This window comes from Varroa jacobsoni, unplaced genomic scaffold, assembly GCF_002532875.2.
Source record: "Varroa jacobsoni isolate VJ856 unplaced genomic scaffold, vjacob_1.0 scaffold_1026, whole genome shotgun sequence".
NCBI classification, from domain to species: Eukaryota; Metazoa; Arthropoda; class Arachnida; order Mesostigmata; family Varroidae; genus Varroa; species Varroa jacobsoni.
In genome coordinates, this window is record NW_019213928.1 from 79,540 (window position 1) to 98,429 (window position 18,890).

Below are 18,890 nucleotides of genomic sequence, written 5' to 3' on the forward strand. Positions count from 1 at the left end.
GCTTTGTCGAGTTTTCAAGCAGAAAAATGAAAATAATCTATTCGATGAAGAACAAGACGTGTCATGCTATCTTATTTATTTCAGGAACTTCATTTTAAAGATGGCAGCTTGTTTTTTCTACGGTAATAAAGTTGTCATATATGTACTTTTAGGCGGGTAACGTCCAGTTAGCTAGTAAGTTTTAGAGATTTTATTGAAGATCGCCAGTGGGTGTAAACCAAAGCGCGGACGACGCTTTCCAACAGAGCATGTATATAACCGCGAAATATGAAGTAGCATTAAATATGGGCTTTGAATCGACCGCAAAATATATACAGGTGCCGAATAGCCAAAAGTATTTCAAAAGCGGAAACTTCACAATACAAAAAAATTAATGGCAAAGTGACCGACGCCGCCTTAGATTAAATCCTGCGGTATAAAGTTTTAAAAATCGCGCCTCGACGCGATCGCAAATTTCTTGCATGCTGTTATTTCAAACAACGGCAAGTGTCGTTTTGTACATTTTTGCTGTACATCGACAAATTCGAAAAATCGTGATCTCCTCGCTCTCTCTTCTGTCTAGGGCCGCCGGGAAAAGCAAACCAAATGCCTGTGGGCCCGATGACATTCTTCACATTTTGCTGGGAATAAATCAAGAGACACAAATCAACAACTCGTAGGCCCCTTTGTATGTACCTGCACCGCTCCACACAGAACGGGTGCGTTTTCTCGACATTCACAGAAGATTTTTTCGTGCTGCTTCCGCTGCTGGTGTGACTGTTTATGGCTTGTTTTTAGGGATGTAAGCCATTAGATATTTTCAACACAGTATTTAGCCGCGAGCTGTGTCCTAGCATTGTTCATAGACGATACTACACCTCGGGGTTAGAGGCCCTCTCGGGTGCATAACACCTTAGCCACCTGGAGCAATATTCAATAATATTATCGGATGTAGAATACGAACTTTTTATTTATATAGGAATATGGGATCAAGCACATCAACAACTGACAATCGCTAAGCGATTGTTGAGTTGCCACATCCTTTCATTACAACTGTCGTAGTCGTAGATGGTAGGAGGGGTCACGGTTCGATTTTTGCCTATCACGAAAAAAAAGCGCGCCTAGCGGTGGTTTTGACCACCCTGCTGCTTTCATTCAAGGGACCAAGGTTCCTGAGCCACACTAAGTAGCAACTGTACAGGTCGCCCCAGATTATTGATGGTGTCCTTAGTGGCCCACCGTTCTGTTATTATCATTATCATATTATTAGTGGCTGTTTGCGTCACGGCTGGTCAGCTAGTCGTTTACAAATAATAGCAGTGACCAGCGACAGTCAACGCTCAGCCGACATCTGATCAGAAGCCATCAGAGGATCCGAATAGCGCGACAAGTTTGATATCTTCGCTGTGCAATTTTGGCAAAAGTTTAAATTACGCTCTGCCTCCAATAACTAGCGCAGTCTCGATACATCGAATGGATTCTATAGATAAGCACCATGGCTATAAGAGGAATAACGAAGAGGGACAAATACAACAGTCATAAGCTTCGGACCCTTATTGAACTGCTCGAACGGTTTTTCTTTACGTCCTGCTGCGTCAAAGTAAAATATGCGGAAAATTTGCAAGCATTTAGTTGAATTAACTGAAAAAATTACATATATATAGGTTGAAAATTATTTAGAACATAAAGCGAGGGCAATCTTGTGAGTGTTTCGAATTTCTCTGACGAGAAGCCTAATGGATAAGATGTCGACTTGTTTAGTAATGACGAATTCTGCGTGTACCTAAGAATTTTGAGAAGTAGACAGGTGCCGCGATGCAAAAAGCAGTAGTCACTCTAGCCAAGGGGGCACTCACCATGCAACGCTAGGCCTTCTGCATAAATTAGGTGCAAACGATAACAGATGTCGACGGGATAGTCAGTACATTGAGTGATGGAAAAAAGACTTTAGATAAGGTAGGTAATTGTAGTTATTACACTTTGTTTTTACGATATGTTATACACAAGATTTTTGTACAATCGACTCAATGTAGTTTTTAAATGGCCTTTCTCAAGAAGCAGTAAGACAGAATAATACTATATAATGTAATAGCTATCGCTTTGTCATGGCTAGATAGGACCTTAATATTAAGACCGTTTGAGCGATTTGAAGGCTGAGCGCATTTATTCTAAACTAGTTACACGTTTGACCTCTATGTTTAAGGGCCTTAAGATTAATGACGCGAATGGCATTTTAATGAGGACGTGTTGAGAGGGTTTCTAAGGACTTTCGTATGTGTTAGCCTTTCTTGATATTGTGCAAGTCTGTAGCAGGAAGTTTCCAAGTTCACTTAAGCGCCCGTGAATTGTAATAAGATAGACCGCAAAGCGATAATGAGTAACGTTTGGCGCCGCAATACTGGTATTTACGATGTTAATCTTCAATAGCCTACAAACGTATGATTGCGTTGTCTGTAACCAATTGACTTTCAGGACAAACGTCAAGGTACAAACATTTTCAGTTGAAGGCATGCTCGGGTCGGCCTGAGCAGTAACTTCAATGCGTAAGACAATAACTTATATGGATTGTCGATAAAGCTTTCAATAGAATTGTAGAATAATTTTGAACCTTTCGTGTTTGCTTCGCAGCAGGTTTTCTTAAGGTGGCTACCCCTGCAATTGCTTTCTAGATAATGACCGTCCTTCAAAATCGTAGCTTAATATGCTTTATTACTTAATTTTAGCGAAAGGTTTAGCTTGGACTGCGCTAGTCATCTGCGGTTATTACTCGAAGGTCCTTGAATAGTAACGATCATAAAAATATAGTAATCATGCTCTTGAAAATCCAGAAATCGAGTTATCCTTGAATCGAATATAGCTGGTGGTCGAGCGAAAGTCCTCCTTTGGATACCCGAACGACCGAGGCCCAGTTCGATTTGATTCGATCCTGTACATTTCTAGATACACGGAAAAGAGACCACAGACCCTTATATACGAGGCTTATTGGCGACGCAAACAGCGGAGCAAAGGAACTTCGATCGAATATTAACGTTTGTGCATTTACGCCTATGATTTGTGTACTTAACATGTATAATCTAGTTGAAATTGTATAAGTGATTTTATCGAAGGTTTTGTACAGCGGTACTGTACGATTTGGGACGTTTGATCAACTACGAGTCGAACAAAACCAGAAGTGCTTAGATTGTTTTTATTGTTATTTACCTCATGCAAAGACCGTCATCTTTCGACAACATACTTCTAACTCACCCTGCTGCATATTTATGTTATTGCTCTGCTGGGGTGCAATGGGAACTTTCGCCTCCGAGATAACGTTAGCCGAAATCATTTGCAGGTGCACGTGTAGTTGACCGGACCTGGGCGACATCAACTCTTTGATCGAACCACAAATACCCTGTCAAGAAAATATAATATATATCTAGATTGCATCTGTTTTTAAATTTTTTTTAAATTCAGTAAGATCTTCGAGAGGGTATACACCAGTTATACTGGCTTGCTCTATATACCCACTGGATGTTTATTCGCCAACGCTATCTCCGAAATACATGAGTTTGTGTAAATTCCCCTAACCGTGGCGCTTCTGTGGCCCTTGAACTGTCTACAAAAACACGCCTTTTAATCAGGCCTACTTTATATATCTTATTCTATATATTCTTAAAAGATATATTTTAAAAATATATCTTTTTAAGAAGCAAAACCTTCAGAGAAGTAAATATGATAAGCTTTTCCATATCTATCCTTTCGGTCAGGAAGACTACAGCTAGCTGTGTTATGCAGGCATTTTAGGCGTGCGAAGGAGTCGTTAATTCAGAGTAAAGTATAAGGACGCTAATTTTTATACGAGGTGTGATAGGATCATTTACAATATCATCGGAAATAAACGTCTAGAAGAAAAATGCTGACATCTAACTGTAAAAGCAAGACATGTGATCGCTATTATTCAAACTATAACTATCAAATGAACGGGCTTGCTTTAGACGTATTACGACGCTTCAATGCGACAGGATTCTCAAGACCGTAACGAATTTTATAAATTGTAGTTGCTAGATCGAAGTCGTTGTTGCCTATTTTAAGGCCACAAAAACGATGACGTTATGATCGATACCCTTTAATCGTGACACGGTGCAAACAAGGATTAGTATTCACGTATGAGAGTATTCACGCAGGTTGCAGCACGGTGACTCGATCTTGAAAATGGCAGGCACTTGTTAGGATGAGCGACAAATATGGAAATAATATGGTCCAGATCTATTCACTGGTACAGTTGTTTTTAGGAAACGTTTCGAGAGCTTAAAATCGCTTGTTCTAATTGTTATATTGAAAATGGACAGCTATGGCATCTCGGAGTTTGATAGTCACTTATAGTTGGCTATGCTTACCTTTAAAGGGAACCCGCGTATCCGTCCAGCGAGGTCTGAGATTTGATCCAGAAGGCCCGATTCAACCGTATTTTTGCCACCGCCTAGGACCAGTCGGTACTGCACACGGCACGGATGCTCAAATCCTGAAATGCACCAGCAATGACTTGTACCACATATTTTCTTGTATTTTTTAACTCGACAAACGAGATTATTGCGACGATTGAGTTCCCTCTATTCTATAAGAACGGCGCTTGGATCAGAAATGATGACTACCGCTGTTTCCCCTGAACAGTAGCGTCAACAGTCTCCCTCACCCAATTTTTCCCGATTTTTTTAAGACGATGAGGCTTTTGATGCTAAACTTCTCCGCTAGCGAAGATATTCGAGATCTCGATGTCACCATTTTTTTTTTTCAGAACGTATCCTATGCTATGTACACATTGCCATTTCATTTAGTGATTTGAGTACATTTTGGCAGTAAATAACTCTAATTATCAAAAGATATATTAATCGTGTAACGTTTAGGGTAGCTACGTTCGGTAGCATCCTTGCCCCAAACGATTATAGCAATGCAAGTCTATATCTTTACTTCGTTTTCGTTTATTGAAAAAATTATTTGCCTTCTACTTACGTGTAAAATAATTATGCTATCATGATTTCGATACATTTTCAAATTATGTTTATGTGAATAATAACCGAAAAGTAACCGCAAAAAAAATACCTTTTATCCGAAGAAATTAAATGGTACAGATAAACATTGAGATGCACATTATTATCGCTGTTTAGTTAAGAAATATCCGGAACGAAACAGCGACCAAGAATACGAAAAAAAAAAACAGTTTGTCGGAAAATATCAGGCGCGGAGATAGATAAACCGTAATCTCCTCTTAGGGTTCTATAGACTACGACGAGCTTCAAACTTCTTGGTATAGAAACATGTTTAGATTTAGAAAAAAAAAACTATGCCAATAAGTGCAGCGTAAACTAAACGTAAATTAAGTAAGTAGGAAGACTTCATTCCATAAAGCTAACCGTTTTCGCGAAAAATTTTATTTTCACTTTGCTCATAGACGAGCAGAAAAAGCAATACTTCTCTCCTGGTCGAGCTACGTAAACCTATCCACCATTCATATAACAACTTCTTGCCGCCGCACAGTTTAACTTGGCTCGTTTACTTAGAAGGCTGGCATTTATGATGGACAAAACTCTACCCGCATTTAGATAAAAACGTTAGAAAGAAACTATTGTAAACCACAGATTTCCATAAAAATGTAAACTTTGCTTTAAAATTCAGTAACGACTACTTTATGAAAGATGCCTGCTCTCACACGGTTACCGTGCTCCTATTATCGAAGTGTAACTGATTTGGTATTGTTATCATGTGCCAACTTGTTACAGTTATACCGTAGTATATTATATTGCGTTATACAGACGGGATCAAAAGGAAAGAAGTGTTAGGTGCCTGGTCAAGCCGCAACATATTGCGGTGTCCTAGTTAGCAATTAAATTACCAGGTATGGCAAATTACGAACTGTAGTACGTACGGTCAAAGATACGCACCTATTAGCCGACAGTACAATGCTCACCTACTTAGCAGTTTTGCCTGCAACGAGGTAACTATCTTACCAGTCTATCTGCCCTCGTTCGTTTAGGGTCAATGAGAAACACTTCCTTCTACCTATTTTCGGCTTGCATCCTTCTACCTGTTAGCCGTGTGGTGAACTATTTAAACGATACTACTGATCCAGTCTAGGCCTTCTTTGTCCACTTTGCCTCGTAACGTTGTCGCCAATTGGCACGAGTGGCCTGCGTCACGGACAGGTGAATTTGAGTCTAGAGCTGGTGTCTACAGTCGTACGAGGAATAAGACCCATGGAAGAAGAATAGTCTGCCAGCGTTGCCTTATTAGGAGACAAAGAAAAAAATGGGTAACTAGACTATTCTATCTCATTTGGCTTGAAACAATGAAGCAAGTTATAGTACTGGCCAGGTTGAGTTGGATGCAAACGGCATATATGTACCTAGATCCCATGAATGTGTATAGGTTATTTATGTATGTATATGGTGCTATTTGACAAATATTTTCTCCTAAGAATTGCAGTAGGGTTATTTGAATATATCTAGCTTCTGACAAAGGTGAGCCACATATGCTGTAGCATATATCGGTAAAGCTATGCAACAAGCACTTTTGCATTTGACGAGTTTCAGGCCCATGTCAACAAGAACGCGGCGGTACCTGATGAGTCAGCCTAAGTCTCGTTCTATATGATGACAAACGGGAAACGACCAAAATGATAAAAGTCTGTTCCGGGAAACTGTTGGGGGAGCCCACAGTTACGGGTACCTAACTGTCCTCGGCCTTCATTGGCCAAGACGGGAGCCATGTGGGAAAAGAAAGAGATCCTGACTCTGCAATTCTTGAAGGTCAAATGATGCCTCGCGAAAATGAAAGTTCGAACCGAGTAAGGCCTATTTCAGTAGATCCGAAAGACAAAGCCAGCCAGGATGAAAACCGCTATTGGCTATATATATAATATATATATATATATATATATATATATATATATATATATATTTATATTAGACAGTGGATGCTGAAGTGCTAGGAACGACGCAAAACGTATGTAGAAGTACTGGCGAGCACCGCACAACAAGTGAATTGGATGAACAAAAATTATAATTGGACATATAGGAAACGATGTACCGTTTACTATTTGGCAGTAACAGTTTTCCCTAGTCTTCGTCACCTTAATATGGTACGTAGTTAAAGGCACAGCCTCTTATCTAAACAATTACTGCTCTGACTATACCTAAAGTACTGCCAGGCGCATAAGTGTCCGCCAATACTAAACACGTGAACGATACAATATAGGCTTGTTTTAACGGTGAGAAAAATGTGCCATGTCTCTCTAAATGGGAAATTCGCAATGTGATTCAGTCGGCAGACGCAACCCTCAACGAGGTGGGGGTGTTTGATGGAGAGTGCCTTATTGTTATATCCAGGGTAAACGCTCATGAATAAGCTGAAAAAGAAAAGAATAAGCTGAAACTGGTAAAACGAACCATATTTTCGCTTCCATCAAATCAAATGTAAACCGTATTTTCTGCAGAGCTGCATTTTTTTTTAAATGACTTGATGAATTAGCACAGAGCATATGTCAGACCAAACTTGATCACGAGAGGAGCCTTTGATGTCAAATAATTGTAACCACGTAGCAGTTGGAACAGACATTTTCCCCTTTTCTAGAACTCATTGCCCATTAAATCTAATATAAAATTCACTCTGAGGCATTAAGCTAGCAAACACGGTGCTGGCTAGCCGTCATGTATGGTAAAAGAAATAGTAACAACCTTTATGAGGAAATGCTTTAGAATAAGATTATTAAAAAATAAAAAAAAAAAACAAAAAAAATAAGTCAGAATAAAGAGTAAATTGTCTTTCGTTACTTATAATGAAATGTGTTTCTTCTGATGCTTTAAAGCCGGCAAAGCCGTCATCAGTACCGCCTTAAACAGTCATTTATCCATTGCCGGTTGTATTCCATGTGTCGTCATCCGAGTGGTCGAAAGATTCGCTGAATTGATTAAAGTAACTACAAATGCTTCAGTTAAACCCACAAACCGATCGGTTAAGCAGAAAGTGACCTAATCACGCCTATACTCGCAGTAGCCGGCGAAAAACGTCATTACGCAGGTAGGATAGTTTCGACACTTGCAGGATGTAACCTAATAAAGCATTATGCGATTTTCGACCTTTCCTCGTTTACTTCCAGATAGTAGAAGTTACAGAACTTGCCATTTGCTCGTTTGGTAATAGAGCAATATCTCAGCAAGCAAAAAAAAAAATAAATAAAAGATGAGACATGGAGGGTAATGCGGAGCAGTACAATAGTGGAAACCTAACCAATAAAAATAGTGTGTCATGAATTTTATAAAATTCCGTGTGCAGACCAGCATTTCGTCGAAGTGAACACGAAGACAACATATATGAGTGAAATATTTTTCACGAAGCCTAAGGTTAGCGAGCAAGCACATTCCCAATGATGAATGCGTGTGCTTTCAACGCCAATGAACAAAATAAACATTGGTCTTATAATAAAGATAATATACATAAACACCTCAGACTCTCAACACCAACACCCCTTCAGTGCCAACGGAGACTACCTTAGAGTTGTTACCGTATAGATTTCTATAGGAAGTTCTTATATAGTAGAGATACTTGAAAACTACGAAACGTACAATAATAGAACCAAAACAAAAAGGTCGCCGGACCTAGAAAAACCATCATACAAAGCACGCACATGCTTGGCCTATAAGGCTAGCACGTTGCCATATTGTGAATCGTCCTTCTAACATCACTTATCATCACATCAATATTACGATACCTGTCACTTTCCAGTACAGCATTAAGATAGAAAGCACGTAAAATTTACTCAGGTTTACTAAAAATTACGATCCAGCTACTATTATTGTTGCTTGTATTTTTACAAACTTCTTGGTGTCACTGTCAATTTATCTAAGGCGCCAAGGTAATTATAAGATGGAATTAGATTTGTATCGAATTTAATCTGGGCCTAAGTTGTTTTTACTCTGTTCCGCAGTCGAATCCTCGCACCGACCGTTACGAACAGAAAAATTTTACTTATTTTTTTATGGTATTTGTATAGTTGAAAGACATCTCATCAGATTTTAGGAAGGGTACACACTGTTTGAAACATAAAGCGACATATGGTTTGGATGCGCAGAATAGGCAAACTAAACGATTGTATTCTGCAAGCTACTATTATCTTAATTATTATTTTATTGTAAATACTAGCTATGCTTCAGTATAGAGAAACTTCGAGGCAATATATATTCATCTAAAATGCTCGCAGCTCAGCCAGTATATAGCTGTTGTTTTAAAATAGTAGCATTATGTATCCAGCAATCGTTATATATTCACTATATATACTGTTATTTGGACATAGTAAATAAATTAACCAGCATAAGAATAGCAAAACATATGTCCAAATGTATAAATAGTACGTTTTATTCATAGGTGAACGGCATCGTGGCGTACAACTGCTAAAAGCTAGAAGATAAGTACGACAGACACCCGTAGCTCAACATGCCCCATTTCGTCATTGATCGAATCACTCGAACGTCAAAATCTCAGCCTAGCCAGCAGAAGATAAAGCGTCATATCCTCTCTATCCTAACTACAAGTCGCTGAGTGACCTTAGCCTTTGTTCACGTCACTATGTAATTATAAACCATATTCAGTTTACATAGAACTCAATAATTTAAAGGTAGCTATCAAGCAGCAGAAATAAGCTTGCGGGCATTTGCGAATCCTTAGTTTTGTTTCTTTCAAATGCGCGAATACGAAAGGTAACTGACCGTACTACAACGCTTCTTTTGCAAGATCTGTCATAGAATGTAAGTAAAAACTGATCGGGGTAACTGATCAGGCGGTTGCTTTACTCTACCTATATACGAATACATACGGTGGTCACATACATGGCGTGCTGTACGATCTATTATAAATGTATCTTAGAGGACGTTACGCATATGCTGGACACGCGCGGTTCCCAAACTCCCCATCTACTGTCGTCATCTTAATCTCTATAGATTTTCAATATTCATAGCAGCATTATAAAGAGAGCAAGCAAAACGAATCGCTATCTCCTTCCTACTTCTGACAAATCTGCAGCGCTCTGGAACCCCTTTTCAGACTTCGCGAGGCCTCGGCCGTTCGGCCTGTACATATCAGCAAGGCAAGGGGAACACTTGGCAGGCAAAGCAGTTAGAAGTGAACAATGGCGTCAGTTGAAAATTCCCGGTCCGGTGCGCCCCCTTGCTTCTCTCTCTCTCTTTCTATCTGCCGTCGTTATACGCGCTATTCACCTATAAAAATATATTTCCGCTCAGTGAAAGGTAGGGGCAGCGAATAAAAGGCTAGCGATTGTCGGCCCTCAGTCTGCATTTTGGCTTTCAGCTTTCGCACACTGATAGCGGGCGACCACGGCTGATCTGCCTATCGGAATTACTTCGCGCGGACTTCTCAGTTCGAAATAGTGCAAAGCCTTAAGTAACAGAGGCTACCTTTTTTCTTTCTCCATCGTTCGACGTAGACATCGTCGCTGCTTTGGTGTGGCGAAAAGTAGCATCATGAAGCATCGCTTCGAAGTTGTCCCAGAAGCAGCAAGCACGGCCTAGCACAGAACATGGCCGACAAAACAGGACCGTCCATCGTTGGATTGGACATTAAACTAACCACACGCAGTATAGGCTCGATTATACAGTACAGATGTGATCAAAGGCACCGGCACTAATATATTTAGGGGTTCTGCTCATAAATGAATAACTATGAGTAAAAGTTTGCTTTTGTAACCAGGGGCTACAAAAATAGCTGGTCCACTTTTGAAAAGACACTGACTGATCTTCTAGCAGTCAGCCTTTGGCGATCTAACGCACGAGCACGCTTTCGTGGGGCCACATAGAAACAGCACTTGTTTCTTCAACAGATCAAGATATCATTTTCCCCCGGTACTTTTGTACAGGGCAGCTGCAATGCACGTGCTAATAAATATTAAACCACATCCGTCGTGTAGATCTGATTGAATAGAACACGGACGGCGTTCGGAGTAGTTTGTTACCCGTAGATACTGAAAAGTGGCCAGCGGCAATGATCTGCCTGAAACCAAATATGGGCTGACTTGCTTGAAATTACCATTAGATGCGTTTACATGCGTACACATACCAGTTAACAGAAATTGTGTTTTTTTGGCACAGCCTGCATTGGCAAGGATATATGGCTATCCAAAGGGAGATTTTTAATTGTTTAATAATTCATTTAAATGTTGATGCGATCTTTCTAATTATTCTAGAGCGCTGCAACCACAGGAAACACTCTGTCCGTACTGTAATAAACAGCGTTGCGGCTAGATAATTTGTCTGTCCTGCAATCCAATAACGTTGTCAATATGTTTGTACGATCATCAAGTGCTATAAAACTAATATAACGACCCTGCCAGGGGTAACAAAAATAAGCAATATTATCACGCACTGAATTAACTTAATATATTGCATCATGTAAAAAATGACAGCGACCGACAACAGGTTGTCTGGCCTTATAAGAACCATCATTCACTAGTTAGAATGGCAAATACGCTCTATTTTCGTCAATGTGGTGCTCTCGTATCTTTGCCGTACTCTTGTACGGTGAAAATATTCACAGAGTAGAATACCTTTGTAGAGAAAGTAGAATAATTGGTAAAAAAAAAAAAAAAGATACATTCGTGTGCTTTTTATTAAGTTTTGAATAAATCAATGTTATTTTTTTCAACGACAATAGTATAAAGACAAAACTTTTTCAATCAATTTCAAGTCCTGGAAGCGGCGCGCTTGTATGTTGTATAAATTAATAATACTTGCTCATAAACGTAGGCATCCATTGAAAAGGGAAGCTCCATTTCCTTGCGCATGCGCTCATGTGACATCGGTATGAAATCTGCTCTAAATTATCAATAAAAAAAAATGATAGTACTGTAATATATCCTTTAGAAAACTAAAACGTTTCTATCTAAATAGGACTCGTTGGCGAACTGCTTGTTCGTCGAAAGTTACCGGTGAGTCTGTTGAGAAGAACCTTGGGTGCACGGGGAGACTCGTTATCTTCGGGACTTCCGAAGGGCAGGACTACTACATTCCATTCGAACCCGCCAAACGATAAAAAGGGCGACTCGATCCTGTTGGTGGAATATCGTACGAGCCCAAAGCAATAGATAAGTCAGCAGGTTCACGTTTGGGCGTCTAGTACATCGTAGTAAACTACGACAAAACATTAAAAACTTTTGGTACCTTGGCACATATCCCTGCTATAGATGGTAATGCTATGTATATATATATATATTAGTCGCGCAAGGAAACATCTTTCATTATGTCTGAAATCTTCTACCGACGATACTCTTTCGTGAGTAAAAGCGCCTGTTAGATAATAGACAGTACTTCTAAATAGACTTCTGGGAATAGGTGCACTGATAACTGAGTGGATCAAATATCTGTATCTACAAACGAAACTATAGTTGACAAGCTGGCTGAATAGTTGCTGCCGTATGTGCAGAACCCAGTTCAGGTAGTGATATAAAGCCTGTGATTCCTCAGAGAAACACTTCGACGTTAAGTGTCAAGGACATAGTTAACTAGGGACCCCCTGATAAATACGAAGTGACCATTTTGTAAAATCTTATTTAGGCTTGTGTGTAACGCAGTTAATATGTACGTTGAAATTGTTGCTTCACGTTTGATGAGCGTGAAATGAATACAGAAATCTCAGCATCAATGCATTGTATAATAACTTACGACAAATGGTTATATTTACAACTGCCGATCAATTTGGTCATCTGAGCACGATCGGAAACCTTCTGCTTTTAAATCCTTAACCCTACTCAATCTCGCGGGCGTACATACTCACTTAACAATGTGCTGCTGGTGCATAGTTGTTGTGTATCGTCGACCCTCATCGTGAGCTCCCACTCCGATTGAGTTGCCCATGTAATGAGGCGGAATCTGAATAGAAACGAACGAGATGAACACATCGTGTTAATGACAAACATAACAGCGTAACGTATACGCGTCTCAGAGAAACACATGAAAGCTCTTTGAAAGAAATTGTCGATTTACTTCCCTCCTGAAAGTCAAACACAGATAGTTGTTTGTTGAAGAGGATCTGCGTGAAACTTCAACTTAGCCCCGAATCCCAAACTGCGTTTTAGAGCCAAAATCAACCAAATACGGTTACTATTTACTTTAACTAGTGTCTAGCAACCACCAATACATCACTAATCATTGCTGCTGTTCCTCTGTACTGAAGTTGAACACTTCATTTGAAAGAGGTACTCAGGTACGATGGCCGAACAGAAAAGGTTTCGAGACGTATTACATAGCATAATAGCATAATAAATTAAAGTAGAAATCACGCTGAGTTCAGGTCTCACACTGCATTTGTCTATTTTTTCAAATCTGTGACTTCAAGATATGGTCATATATTTACTTAGTGTCTCATCCGATGTTACCATTTGAGCGATATAAACCTTATTTATAAGGTTAACCACTGCAGTTCTCAAATGTTGCAAGACGTCACCCCGATCGTGTGAAACAATCACACACGCGTTGATATTATATATTATATAGACGTCGTTTAAGCCTGTCCTGCAGTACACGCATGGATAACGTGCGGCAGCGGACCCAAAGCGCTTTGGGAAACGTGTAAATATATTCTGCTCTCATAGGATCACAATATTTGTATTTTCGAAATTATGCACTTTCCACTGTCGAGCTTAGCCCTGGTGGGATATGAGAAATTTTTCGTAGAACTAAAGGTCAGACATAGAACATAGCAGCTTGCTGTATTGGTATAATAGGTTCACTACATGAAAACATTTTGCTTAAGTCCCAGTAAAAGGTTGTTTGGCAGAAATAATTAAACGTAGAACTTTCGTAATGCATTTCACGCATGTCCATATTAGCCCGTGGGGTGCTAAGCGCTCAAGCGTACCAGAAAAATGGATATTTAAAGAACTTAAAAAGCTACTAAGGTACGTTATCGGACGTGCGTTAGATATGCTTCTATATGAAATTATGACAATGACGATTGCCCTCAATCTCTTTTCCCGTTTGCGTCCATGACAAATCCTAATATAATCGTTGTTGACTTTGCTAACGCTGCTCTTGCTACTCCCTACTTCGGCCATTGTTTATGACAAAGGTAAAAAGGGGAGCCCTGCTGTAAGGTTGCAGTGTGGAAACTGCTCAAACACTATATACTGTTTGTTTTTTGCATCTCGGAAAAGTTCAACACGAAGTAGCATGCCCACGTGTACACACGCTGCCTCTCAATCTAAAACTAACCCTTGGCTCGATCGATGCGGTACTTTGAGCTCTTAGGTGTCGAAATTCTAATGGATACCGTGAACAAAATGTAGAAAAAGTGGACCGCGACAGAGTAGCAAAACAAGTAGATAGAGTGATACCCAAATACTGTAAAAGAAAAAAATTCAGACTTTAGAATGCAGCAAAGTACGAGTCATAAGAAAAGGTGTACCTTCCGTATGCGATATCCAGAGAAGACCTCAAAACGCGGTTGACGACGTCGGCACTCGAACACACACTTCGAAAACCACTAACAACAGCCTATACTACCCATATTCTATTTACTGCTTTTTCTTAAAATTCATCTTGAATAATAATAATAATAAGAAACACCGTATTAGAATATGTACATATTCATATTTTAGACTCTTGTATTACGGCTAAATATTGTATGTAGTGTAAAAAGAGCTGGTCAGAGAATTTTTCCGGAAAATACGTCGGGCAGTGCACTGCAGTTCACTTTGCTTCTTACCTTGAACTAAACGCTTTAATTAGCATAGTCTTAATTAGTGGAAATGAATCGGCTTTAATCGGCCGAACTTGTCGACGAACTCTGTTGGGGTCGACCCAATTGATAGTAATAACAATAAACATCGTTATCATAAGTATGACCGGTTCTTTTTTTTCCAAGCTCTGATTTTTTCGGTTTCCGACGCTTTTGGTTCAACCAAGAAATCGTCGTCAGACCGGTATTGAAATCGTGATGACTATTCATAAAAGCTTCCGAGACGTCGTTGCATATTTTTACCAAGTTGGCTGCCGGTTTGCTTATGTCTAAGTTAGACGGTAGCCGAGTGGTTTATGTGCATATAGCAGTTGTGTTTGGGTTAGTCATTTCTGTCAGGTCGGACTACACTTTCACCTTACTAATTGGGTTTTTTTTTCTAGTATGCCACATACGAGGATGACTTATCGCTTCTGTATAAACGTGACCTTTAATAATAAGCCCTTTTCTGCTATTCGTACCAGCAGACAAATTAGGAAAGACGTCACTCTCACATAAGATACCAATTCCTGCATTGTTCGGCGTCGTCATCACTATCTGCTTTCTATTTCAATCTAAGGAGGAAAATCGCGGCTGCGCAGTCAACGGTAAAATGTTACCCTATAGAGAGGCTACGTAGTATTTTTGCCTAGTAAATTTATTTCTTTTATTTTATTGAGTTTCTAAAATGGCTGAAACGTACATCAGCGGGCTCACGCATGCGCGAGGTTCATACATTATAAATTTATATGCACAGTGACTGATCTCAGGCTGAGGCTTACACGTTGTTGTGCAGTGCATTGCATTTCTAACAAAGCAACGACAATTCCATTTCTTCCTATAGCCTTACAAAATAGAATCCTGTGGCCTTTCGCCACATAAAATTATTATAGCCAGTCTTTCCAGTGGTGGTCCTTATCAGTCTCATCGACTAGAGAAGTGGAAAAGCACAACTAACGCATTGTCCAATGTTATTCCTTCCGAGTAGTTGATGGTCACTGACCTTGCCTATGACCTTGCCTAGAATCCTTTTGAAGTATAAAATCGTTGACTGAATCTAATTCGATACCGTTTTTAGAGGGCAACAACAAGCAGGGTCGTCTCGTATGGCATAGTGTCGAAGGCACTCTTTAAGTCACTATATGTGATGTTAACAAGAGATTTTCACTTATAGCAATGATATTCTAAAACTCTAACAGACAGTTTACCGCTTATCGCCGTTCCTTCGCCATGTTTTATGTTAAAGAAATACACCTTTGGCGCTTCGCGCTGAAGACTCTTTTTACGTAGGTCATTCATTTCGTCATCTTGAAGATAATAGAAATCAAAACGATTGGACACCTATTTGCTATCGCCTTTGCATGCGGATACACTTCACACTCTTTGATACGTTTTAGCTGTTCGATCGTCCCTTAACGATCTGGAAGAAAAGATCTGACAGATCTCCCACCGCGCTTTTTTGAAAAGAACCGCTAGAAAATCTTCAAGACTCTAACTGCGTTTATCGGATAAGCTGCCATCATGCTTCCGGGCGTAGAACAGCTCTTGCACATTCTGCTATGGGCGCGGCTTCTTCACTGGTCTTCTCAAAAGGCTTATATATCTATAAATTTGTTTTATTAGAATTTCCGCTTCATAAGCGTATACTCACTGCTTCTTCCGCTACTGCACTGCCATAACTACAGACGAGCGCTGGTTTCTCATGGTGAATATAATCGTATGAAAATACTATCAAGGAAAAAAATATGGATATGCACGCCCCATACCTTTATATCAGCATCGAACATGGTGGACACGTTGGCCATGGACAGCTCGACGAGGAACTCGCCTGTTTCGTCAGCGAACCTGTATGTTCAATCAGTAACAAAAGGTTATCAATGCTTGCAAGTGATCTCAGCATATAAAAATAAGCCAATTCTACCTGTTTTTTTTTTTTTTTTTTTTTTTTTTTTTGTAGAGAAGATCTTCTTAAGAGTATTCGATTAAAGAACGCTCGCACTCATAGGTGTGTCAGTGAAGTTAGCATTATACAACATCTCGCTGTCGCTAGATCAATAGTATACAGCAATGTGTCATGAAGGTTTTCACAGTGAGTTATCCCAGTTATCTAATAGTTCAGGTGTTTAAATTAGAGAAAAAAAAGTTTGTGTTGAACCTTCTCTCGGCCAGCTCCGCCAGGGGCAACCATTTGGCCGCGCCGTGCGCAGGCGAGTCGACTGTGAACGGCGTCTGTTTTTCGGATAAGCTTTCATTACGAGAGAAATGCTCCCGATTCAGTAATGTCAACGTAAAGTCCACACAACACCTGCAACGATAATTGTAGTTAAGGGTTTAATGTGTCACACAACAGGCGCAATGTAAAATATGAATAAGCTGAATACCAGCCTTGGGCGCCTGCTGTTAGTGCTATGATATTTTTCCATAATTCTCCTGGAGCGTTCTTAAAAACGACCTATTTAAAGCAAAAACAAGCTTTGCAATTACTCTAAAATTCAGCTACTTTGCCCTTCAAAATCTATTTATGCTGCACACTGAAGCAGAGGAGACATGAGAGTTGTAACGACACCCCTCTTTTAGATTAAGCTGATGTTTCAAGCGCGATAGTTCACTCTTGGCTCAGTTTCCAGGATCTCATAACATATCTAAAAATAGAGCTATGTATGTTCGCTGCTCTAGCCGCCTGTCGATTGCTTTGGATTTTTTACACTTGAAAACCAACTCTACATCGCCCAATTTCTGTTCCCATACGAAGGCGCACATGTGAAGGTAAGAACAGGGGCAGAGCTAACACACGTCAGTTCACTGGGCGATGAAAGCAGAGAACTATTTGCTACCAGCGGCCTCGACGAAACGTAAAGCAACTTGCTGCAATAATTTTGGCGTGCAGAAAGAGGCACCAAATGGAACATGTGCGCAAATACATAATGGACATAGAAAATAACTGGGGTTTACTGCAGGCTTAAAAACCAAAAAGAAAAAACGGCACTAGTGGAGGCTGAGGAAATCGTGTTGGTTCGCCGCAGTCGTTTTTACTCGTCAAACTGATTTTATTAACAGGGGTACTTCCTGCAATCGCACTGTAACTAAATTCTTTCTTTGAATCTTGCAGTATATTATCATTCGGAAAGTGGGTTTAGAAACCGGAAACTGGGAAGCAGATATCCAATGAAGTTGAGGTGACTAAGCTGCGTATCGAAAACGAAGTAAGAGATCCAAAGAATAATATTATATATATATATATATACATAGGTGTATTGATGTATATGCATGCATTGTTCTTGCCGGAACGAATACAAAGATAAATGCAGGCAGGGGTAACAGCATTAGGCTTCCAGGTGAGAAATAGATAAGCAGGTTTACAGCTCAATCAGGTTTAATTTGCAGAGTACTTCAGGCTGGATTTTTTGTTCAACTATAAGCCTACGCCTGACACAAGTAAAACCTCGATTCCGTCCTTCCTTTTCTCAACATATTTGGTCAGTAGGTTTCAGAGTAAGTCAGAAGTTAACAAGGTAATGAAACTTAGCTTAGCGAACTCTATTGATTTTTGATTATCCGTACTTCAGTATTTTGTATGCTTATACGCTTCTGGTAATACCTACGTGTATTGATCTTAAAACGTTGCAAATGTTGGCTCACCTTGAGCTTTGCGCGGGATTCCGGATCACCAAGAACACCCCGAGAGTTTTTTCAGTTCGAACAAACGACAACGCCCACCGGTGATACCTGAAACATGAAAACAACCGTTGGATAGACTCCTGCCAGTTACAGGATGGATCAGGAGGAGATGATGTCGAGTTCTATTTTCTATTCATTTTTGTACCCCACATCAAATATTATTAGTAAACCACTGCTATAAATTTATTCGACGGACAAGTTCAAGCCCCAAGGAATCTGGCAACGTCTGCGCTCGAAACATTCTAAAAGTTGACTTTTCATAATGTTTTATATTCGAAGAAACACTGTACCCATTAAGTTTCGCCTACAGTTTATCATATATATATATATATATATATGTATATATATATTGTCATTATGCTAGTTGGCTCCCGAAGTCTGGTCAAGTACCATAACGTATAAATGCTAATAGTCAGTGTCTAAGCGCCAATCTCCACGGGTGTCCTGAGTCGTTTGTTGTCATGACAGCCTAACAGATT

General features: G+C 39.8%; 1 protein-coding gene across 1 annotated transcript in view; it reads right to left on the reverse strand.

Moving 5' to 3' along the window:
- LOC111265921 (uncharacterized) overlaps positions 1 to 18,890 on the reverse strand; it is a gene marked incomplete at its 5' end in the record, with an annotated part of 38,316 nt that overhangs the window by 15,106 nt on the left and 4,320 nt on the right. Inside the window, 7 exon segments of the mRNA XM_086970716.1 lie at positions 3,226 to 3,370; positions 4,356 to 4,480; positions 11,946 to 12,067; positions 12,793 to 12,887; positions 16,500 to 16,578; positions 16,889 to 17,038; positions 18,373 to 18,459. Of these exon segments, the coding sequence (XP_086826842.1) occupies positions 3,226 to 3,370; positions 4,356 to 4,480; positions 11,946 to 12,067; positions 12,793 to 12,887; positions 16,500 to 16,578; positions 16,889 to 17,038; positions 18,373 to 18,459 (803 nt within the window).